Source organism: Mandrillus leucophaeus, unplaced genomic scaffold, assembly GCF_000951045.1.
Source record: "Mandrillus leucophaeus isolate KB7577 unplaced genomic scaffold, Mleu.le_1.0 Scaffold268, whole genome shotgun sequence".
In the NCBI taxonomy this organism is placed as follows: domain Eukaryota; kingdom Metazoa; phylum Chordata; class Mammalia; order Primates; family Cercopithecidae; genus Mandrillus; species Mandrillus leucophaeus.
The window spans coordinates 2292182-2301794 of record NW_012102787.1 but is presented as its reverse complement, the minus strand read 5'-3'; the positions used below and the strand labels follow the sequence as shown (position 1 = coordinate 2301794).

The following is a 9613-nucleotide window of genomic DNA, read 5'->3' as shown; positions in this document are numbered from 1 at the left end:
ACTTGAATATATTTAAAGCTGATTTTCCTAGACTTCTGATTACAGAAAAACTGGAAAATGAGGCAGATCAAAATTTCACCTCTTCCCTCTTAACAAACTGAGAGACTAGCTCAAACATTAATCAGTAGCAGTAGAGTCAAAGACATGAAACAAATACTAGTCAGTGAAAACAATTTTCTATTACTTTAGGAAAATATGTGAGTCATCTAATTTTGACTCAACTGTCTGGTTATTGCATTGATTCTCTTGAAAGAAATCTGACACCTTTAAAGTATTCTATTGCAAACATACTAACTTCAAGGAGCCAAGAAGATATGCCAATGCTTCTATTAATTTTAAGTGTTGCAAAGTAAGAGTAAATTTTATTTAAAATTTTAAAATATTTATTACCCTTCCCAGCCACAGAATTGATGACACTTCTGCTGTACCTCTCCTAACTTTGGTTGTGTTGTTACTTGAGTTACACCTTTAACAGTAACACCTTCCAAGAAAATAGCGCCCTTTAAAAAAAAAAAGGAAAAACAAGAAAAAGAAAAATATTTTATTAGAGTTCAACTTCATTTACAAAGAAGTGACTAAGAGATAAATTAGTTCGTTTTCACAAATCTTAGCAAGTCAATATATCTAACAGAAATGGTCTGCTGTATAAACTCCCCTAGGATTGTACACTAGTTTTCCTAAATCCAGCACATAGTTTTCTTCAATATACATATGTACTCTACAGGCACTTCTCAAATCATAACAGTAATAATAATTTATCTACCATTTACTGAGAGCCAAGCAGAACGTCTGGCATCTTGCAAATATTCTCTCTAATCCTTACAACACTGAAAAAATAGATTGTATTATATTTATTTGAGAGATGAGTAAATAAGGCATAAAGATTTTATGTAAATCAACTGGTAAAAGACAGAATTTGAACAGGCCTACACTATATCAGTCACCAGTGGAGAGAAGGGAGAAGGAGTTGTGTTATTATGAGTGAAGTATGGACTTTAAGGGGATAAACACCAAAACCTCTACCTTTGTAAACCAGAGTAAGAGTGTAAGGCAAAGTGGCTAAGCCACAGTCATTGGATATATTAACATATTAATAGAACAAAATATTACTCATCATGGAACTTTTAATCTAAATTTTTTAACTCAGAACTACATATTTTGAAATATCACAGCAAAGTAAAGCAGATGGAGAATATCAAACAAATAAGGAACACTTCTGGAAATTTTAAAACCTAAAAAAAATAGTCTAGATGTATGCTACAGTTCTTTTCAGGTCCAGAAAAGGCTGGCATCAGTCTTAAGAAAAATATATAAAACAATTCTAGCTGTTAATGTAATTAGGGAATAAAAATTTAGTCTACAAGCTACAACGTTCAGCCTTCTGGCAAAGACTTGGCAACCTGAGCCACTTGAGAGAAGAAAAAAAGAACACTAAATATTTCACCCACATACATTCCTGTCAAATCTAGAAGAATCCTGAATCCTTCCAGCGACACTAGTCCTACTGTTTGTCCCTAATTTTGAATCACTTTTTGTACTTATCTGTCTTCTACTTTGCTTTCCTTAAATAATCATAATTCAGGAACTTCATAAGCCAAAGGACCAAGGAGTACCATCCCTCTCCTATTATACCATTACCTCTCTGTACTAGTCAATGGCTTTTCTGTTTAAAACCATTTCTATCATTAAGTACAACAGCCAAAGGAAAAAAAAAAAGAGTATTTTGAAAAGAAAGCTCAATCAGATAATGAGGTTTGTAACATATTTACTTACTGAGTGTTCAGATAATTTCAATATCCTTATAAAATTATATCTTATGCTAATTAAAAAGAGAACACTTCTTTTTAGAGAGTTCAATATTAAGCATCTTAATTCTGATGGTATTAACAGCATGAGATGTTCTTTTTAAGTTTTACACGAAGAAAGTGTCTAGCTTCATTTATCAACATGGATTTCCTATGCAAAGTTAAGAAATTTACATTAGCTTCTGAAATGGGCAAAATAAAAGCAAAGGCCAAATTAACCTAAGTTACTACTAAAAACACAAACACTATTTCTTTTTTTAACAAACAATAAAAAGGACTAATGCATAGAAAATATGATCAACATTCAACCAAGCACTTTCCCACAATATTACCACAGAAATATTTTAATAACATTTCTATACGGTTGAATAAGCTGAATATTTTTAATTTAACAGAGCCAATAAATACTGAGCATCAGTACAGATCTAACAACTACTGAGGTTGGTTATAAAAGTTAACCCTAATCATCCAGTAAATGACTGTCATGCATTTATTGTTCTTCTTTCTTTTTTTTTTTTTTTTGAGACGGAGTCTCGCTCTGTGGCCCAGGCTGGAGTGCAATGGCCGGATCTCAGCTCACTGCAAGCTCCGCCTCCCGGGTTTACACCCTTCTCCTGCCTCAGCCTCCCGAGTAGCTGGGACTACAGGCGCCCGCCACCTTGCCCGGCTAGTTTTTTGTATTTTTTTTAGTAGAGACAGGGTTTCACCGTGTTAGCCAGGATGGTCTCGATCTTCTGACCTCGTGATCCGCCCGTCTCGGCTTCCCAAAGTGCTGGGATTACAGGCTTAAGCCACCACGCCTGGCCTGTTCTTCTTCCTTAATCTTTCCTACCATGCATCAACTTCTTTTTTAACTTCCTCTATTTTCTTCCACAACAAATAAGTAAAAAGAAAAGTAGAAGTTAAGTCCAATGAAAAAAAGTATGATACACTTCATACACAAATCATCCTTGGTAACTTTAGGTTAACATAATTTGCTATTTAATGTTACCACAATAGTTCTCTGACAAAATACCATTTTTATATTATTCAAAATTATGTAATAACTCCAAGAAAGATCACTAATTTTTTTTTATTTATTTCTAGATGTAGTTTGTTTAATGTAAGCCAATTCTGGTTATTTCTACTTAGAGCTGAAAGCAACCTGAAAGCAGCTATCTTGGTTTTCATATTAGAGATCTAGAAACTGTTCCAACATTCTAAATGTACAAAAGGTCTAAGAGGGGAGAAAATAAAATCCTTCAAACAAGATTTGCACATGCTGATACTGCTCATTATTTCATTATACCAGCCCTTCCAAATCTTGAATTTGCATTTTTAACCAGTGTTAGAAAATCCTGTATTTCCCTCCTTGGGAAATATGGTAAGCATTAGCCATGACATATTCCTGAAGCTAAATCTCAGGGCATCACTTCTCACAAACAACAGATCAAGATGCTTTTCATATTTATTTTATTTTAAAAATCCAGAATGGATAAAAGAGAACAATCATCCAGGATGTAGGTGCCAGACACAGGGCAGAAGGTAGCTAGAAAAGTATGCCTTAGGGAAGTTAAGGGCCTAGCCTCATTCCTACCTTGTTTTAATAGCTGTACCTAACATACATAGCTAGTTTTCCATTGCTGTAGCTTCCTCTGCCCCATTTACAAACATGGCACAGCCGGCATGCCTTCCAAGGCCTGACTTGAAGGACCCCATGTACACACAGGCCAGTACAGCAGTACTAGGCTAACTAGAAAGATCTCATCCCCATATGTGATCTCATTCCAAGTCTATGGCTGACAACCTTCATTGCTATGTATGAGATGGTTTCACTCCTTGAAAACATGGCCACTTCAGCATTAAATAGTTAAATCTTTATAATGGAAAGATCACTAATTCTAAACAGTGGCCAGATGTGGTGACTCATTCCAGTAATCCCAGGCTGAGTCAGGAGGATTGCTTGAGCCCCGGAGTTCAAGACCAGCCTGGGCAACATAGTGAGACCCATCTCTATTTATAAAAATAAAAAATAAATAATTAATTTTAAAAATAAATTATAAATAGCAATGTCTTAGGTCTGGAATTATTGCGTACATACTATAATTGAGTATTAAAGTCACTGACATTTATTTTCACTTTTCAACAAATTATTATTTCTATTTGTGAAAATAAAAAAAAATCAAAAGTTTAAAAAGTATGTTTACAGAAATATATTTCATAAACAGAGTCAACTAGCCTTAAAATTAAAATCTGCATGGCTATCGCAACAGAAATGAGTGATTCTTTAGACAGAAATTTAGTAATTACAGAAGATGGGGGCAATTTATGTGACAGACAGCTGTGTGTGTGTGTGTGTGTGTGTGTACAGAGAAAATGTATACAAGTATATATGTACAACAAGCATATTTTCATAATGAGGAAAATACATTCATTGTTGTATTCAAAGAAATGACCTCAGACATCAGTTCAAGGAGCAAGCAACATACATGTCAGTCATACTCCTGCAACTCAGTAATGCATGTCCTCAAAAGATGAATAAAGAAGGTGTCTTAGGAATGTAAGGGGCCAAGCACAGAATAGGACATGTACCACAGTTACAAACCCAAAGAGAGCTATCAAAAGTAACTACAAGGAGTCCATGACTTGAATATATAGTTACATCAATATAAGAATCAGAAAAGACTGTGCTTAACAAAGTCTCAAACCAAAAATACCTTCATTATGTCAAGAGATGTGATCTACAAAATAATTAGTCATTCTTAGATTGCCTCTGTCAACTATCTTCAACCTCAGATGGAAATAAAAGAAAAATGAAAGCTTTTCCAACCATAAATGTAATAAGTAATTATATCTATGCTTCTCATCCCTGTCAACCATAGGTCAACTACTGCTGACACCATCCACAATTCAACTCTCCAGTCCCCTTTCTTCTCTGATGGTTTTGTACTCACTGCTTTAAAGCCCCTTTCCTTGGTTCATCTTATCAATAATCGCCTTCCCAAAGAGTTTCAATGTAAACCCTGGAATTCCTTTTTCATAAATAACCTTCCCCTATCATCTCAACCATTTTCTTGAACACCCCGTACCCTGTGTCTCAACTAAAAGCTAGCTCTCCCCAGAGAGACCACTTATCTTAAAGCTATTTATTCTCCTACTGCCCAAGATCCATGGCAGTAATTTAAACTACTATTCTACCTCCTTGTTGCTTTTCTAATGTCTTTCAAAAGCCCCTCTTCCGTTTACACTAATTCCTTTCAGCTATACCACTCAGCTGTAGTAAAGCAGAAATCCACTGTGGGTGCTGGCATAACAACTCTCTTTAAGAGCTGCCCTCCCCACCCACAAAGATGGGGCCTAATGGCCATTTTATATGACATTACAAGATAACGTACTACTCCAGCCAAAGTTGATGGGAGCACAAATAACCCTAACTCAATCTGAAGCCATCAGATTGTCTCTCCTGGTAATTTGAAATTGGGATTCAGAGACAAGCAGTTAGTCTCTGCATGTGGCTAAAATTATTACAGGTTACCTTAAAAGCTTTGAGACAGTTAACAATCTCCCAGGAAAATGAGAAATCAGGAAGAGCCTGTCTTGAGAGACAGAGCCAATGAGAAGACTGATACAAATAAAGGGACAAAAGCAGAGGTGAGATATTAAGAAAAAATAGCAGAAACTAGGTTCTAAGTAACTTTCCAGGTCCAGGTTCCAATGTTGTCCTAAAATCTGGCATATTCCGGTGCCTGAGTTCCACCAATTTACTCATGAATAAGTACCCTTAATATTTAAGCTAAAGTTATTTTCTGCTACTTACAGTCAGAGAGTCTACAGTAGTAAAACCCTCTATCCTTTGTGTATTGAAAGATACTGCCCTACATTCATCAAAAAAAAGTTGGTCTTTCTCACTATTCTAACTTCTATCATTATATTGTTAACATCAACATCCACTGAAATAACTCGACCTATTGTACAACCTTTACAGTTCAGTCATCTCATTTTCAATGACCCTCATCTTTGTCCAACTGGAACATCCTGCTCCATGGCCATACCACAATCATTTCAAACCACTCTACCTTTTGATTCAATTCAACTCACATTGATTGAGTGCCAACAGCATTCTAAAACCAACATGTTGCTCTAACTTTTATAAACTCTTTTATTGTCACTATGCCCACTTTTCAATTTCACCAAGACTAACAGTCCCTTCATTTCTCCTTTACACATTCTAACGGCACCTCATCCTGACCTTACTTCCTATTCAGCCGAGAACCTATGGCTGATTACTTCAATTATTTTTCCCCTGATAGCCTCAGTGCCCCTTACCTCTTGTTTTCATCACACCCAAACTAAATTTCTCCAACCTTGAGTCAACCTACTGTTAGTCTTTTCTACTCCCACACATAGGCAGCTGAAACTTATTGAGGAAAAAATCACAATCTCAATTAAATCTCCAGTACTAAGAAAGATATTTCCCTCCTATTGCTGAAAACCTATTACTCCAAAAACTACACTTGACCTCCATTCCCTTGCATCTCCTCAGAGGTTTCTCTATCATTATTCCCTAAATCTTTACTTTCAACTTCATTGACTTCACTAGCCCCGTATCCACATACGCTTGAATTTATCCCATATTAAAAAGTCTTTTCTGGCTATGTCTGCATCAATTACCCTTCTCCTTTTTTTATCATAACCAAGCCACTTGAATGAATAGTTTATAGTAGTCTGCAGAAAAGGGTTAACCTAACACTAGTACTTGCAAAGTTGGCTCCTGAATGGCACCTGAGAACTTGACTTTCAGAGTGTTCTCAGTCAGCTGATAAGGATGACTCACCAAACCTAGATTATTTGTGCCAACAATACAGTTAATGCTGAATAAATTTTTTTTCCTCCTGGGATCCTGGAATTTTGGTACATGCTAAGCAGAGAGTGCCCACGTGACTGGCCATCAATAAAAATCTTGAGCAGTGAGAGTTTAATGAGCTTCCGCAGGCAGAAACGTCACAAACACATTGCTGCAGAAGAGTGAGCTCAGGATGACCCCTCATGAGAAAGAGAGAGCATAGGAAAGCCAGCACATTAACTCCCCCCACACTCTACTTGTCTTTGTCTCTTACAGTCCAGCTGTATATCCTTAGTACATTGCTGTATAAATCTCAGTTATAAGTACAACCATATGCTGAGTCCTGAGTTATTCTAGTAAATCTCCAAAAGTGAAGGTGGTACAGGGAACCCCTAACACAACTCTGTCTCCACTTTCTCGCCTTCCATCAGCTTCTTAAAATTACCAGTCTGACCCAGCCCTACTGCACCACAGAAAATAATCCTCAGATAAATACTTTCTGTTGTTATTGAATTTTGTCCTCTGTTAAATCATACTGTTAAATTGCTCCCTTTATGTTAATTCTAAACTATTTCTTATATTTTACATTTTTTTTGTCTTTTAATGCTGCATGCTGGATTTCTTAGCTAGATCCTCTAGCTTGATAATTTCATTCTGCTACTCATCCCACATATTAAGTGGTTTTTTAATCTTCTCATTTCCAAGATCTCTAATTTGTTCCTCTTCTTAATAGCCTGCTATTATTTTATGGATTGACAGCCTCTCTTATCTTCTAAAGAAAGGTTCTATTTGCTTTCTCAAATAGAAAAATTAAATTTTTCCTTTCTTAGTATGTATAGTATTACTTTTATATAGTATTTAATTTTTACAATATATAATTTTTAGTATATATACTGTGTGTGTGTATACATATATATATATATTCCCAGTATATATTCTTCTACACTAAGTTATTCTTCTATACTAAGTTTTCTATGCATATGCACAGAAATAACCAAAAAGTAGAGAGCAACTGGCTTGGGAATGAAGAAATATTTTGCCTTTTAACTCTATATACTCCTAGATGTTTGCATTTATATTTTACAAAAAAAAAAAAAAAAACTAATCTTTAAGACATCTGTGTATGTTTTAAAAGTAAATAAATAAATAGGGAAAAATTATTCTAAGAAGACAAAAATACCAGTGGTAGTATGAAAGTTGAAGGATTATAAGTTGTTTCTTTCATTTTCAAACTTTCTTTAATAAACTAAAGATTAATGTTCTTTAATCTTTAATATATTACTTATATGAGTAAAATATTTAATAATTTTAGGATTTACTAATTAAGGTTTGAAAAAAGAAAAAACTACCAAAATGCTATATAAGGATTTAGAATTTTTTTTTCCCCTAATTCAGCCTTTGGAGGTATAAGCACAAATATTCTCAAAAATCACCATCTCATAACAGAAATCAAGCCTAACTACCTTCTCCAAAAAGAGAGAAAGAAGGTTTGTGCTTTTTTTTTTTTTTTTTTTGGAGACAGCCTATCACTCTGTCACCTAGGTTGAAGTGCAGGTGAATGCAGTGGTATGATCACGGCTAACTACAGCCTCAACCTCCCAGGCTCAAGCAATCCACCCACCTCAGCCTCATAAGTAACTGAGACTACAAGCGCACACCACCACACCTGGCTAATTTTTTTAATTTTTTGTAGATACAAGGTCTCACGACATTGCCCAAGCTAGTCTCAAACTCCTGAGCTCAAGCAATCCTTCCACCTCAGCCTCCCAAAGTGCTGAGATTGCAGGTATGAGCCACCACACCCAGCCTAATTAGACTAATTTTGTAGCCACAAACAAAAAAAGCTGGACAATGTTAAAGAATTCATTTGCAGACCTCAGAGAATTAGAAAGGCAATAAGGACTTGAAGGGCCAAAAACTCAAGAGGGAAGGGGAGCCCAGAAAGCTGAGCTAGACATCTTCTACAGCTTTTCCCTTATACTACTCTCCTCAAGAGGCACTGTTTCAAAAATGGTAGCTAAGACAGTAAGAAGCTGAAGAGAAATTTCAGCAATATCACAGGAATGGGAAATAAAAGCTGGAGTTACAGGCCATCAAGTAGGAGGAGTCCAGTTTAATTCCCCACACTTTTAGTTAAGATCCTCAAAGGCTACAGGAATAAGAGCAGAGCAAAAATAGACCAGTGCCCCAAAACTAAAGTCTAGTTTCTAACACCTCAATCCTTAATTAAGATATCCTGCTAATTCTCTGTAGGAGCAAAAGTAAATCCTCTCTAAAGAAAGATAACATGACCAGAGCCTCAAATTATTCCCATAATTTTTCATAAACAATTGTTTCATAAACAAACACACTCAAGTATGCAAAAAAAAAAAAACTATAATTGACTAGATATCAAAAGGACAAGAGAAAAAAAACATTTAAAAAGATCCACAGGAGACCCACATATTAGTTTTATTTTTTATTTGACTTTTAAAAAACTGGTTTTAATATTTTCAAAAACTGAAATGACAAGGTGAAGAATTCCAGCAGAGAATTGAAAATCATTTTTTAAAAAATCAAATGGAAATTCCAGGAGTGAAAGTAAAATAACTAAAACTAAGCAGTCAAGGATGAGTTTAACAGCAGCTTAGACAAAGCTTAATGAGGACATTAGTAAACGCCATGATAGGTCAGAAGAAAATATCCAAAGAAGGCTGACGCCTGTAATCCCAGCACTTTGGGAGGCTGAGGCAGGTGGATCACCTGAGGTCAAGAGATCCACACAAGCCTGGCCAACATGGTGAAACTCTGTCTCTACTAAAAATACAAGAATTAGCCAGGCGTAGTGGCATGCGCCAGTAGTCCCAGGTACTCAAGAGGCTGAGGCAGTAGAATCGCTTAAACCCGGGAGGCAGAGGTTGCAATGAGCTGAGATTGCACCACTGCACTCCAGCCTGGGCCACAGAAGGAGACTCTGTCTCAAAAAAAATAAAAAGAAAAAGAAAAT

The 9613-nt window shown here is 35.8% G+C and overlaps 1 protein-coding gene across 4 annotated transcripts in view; it reads right to left on the bottom strand.

Moving 5' to 3' along the window:
- Positions 1-9613, bottom strand: part of RNGTT (RNA guanylyltransferase and 5'-phosphatase) — a 354163-nt gene that overhangs the window by 281994 nt on the left and 62556 nt on the right. For all 4 annotated transcript variants that reach the window (XM_011984441.1, XM_011984442.1, XM_011984443.1 and 1 more), the window contains one exon: positions 391-500. In XM_011984441.1, coding sequence (XP_011839831.1) covers positions 391-500 — 110 coding nt within the window. The remainder of the gene's footprint in view (positions 1-390; positions 501-9613) is intronic.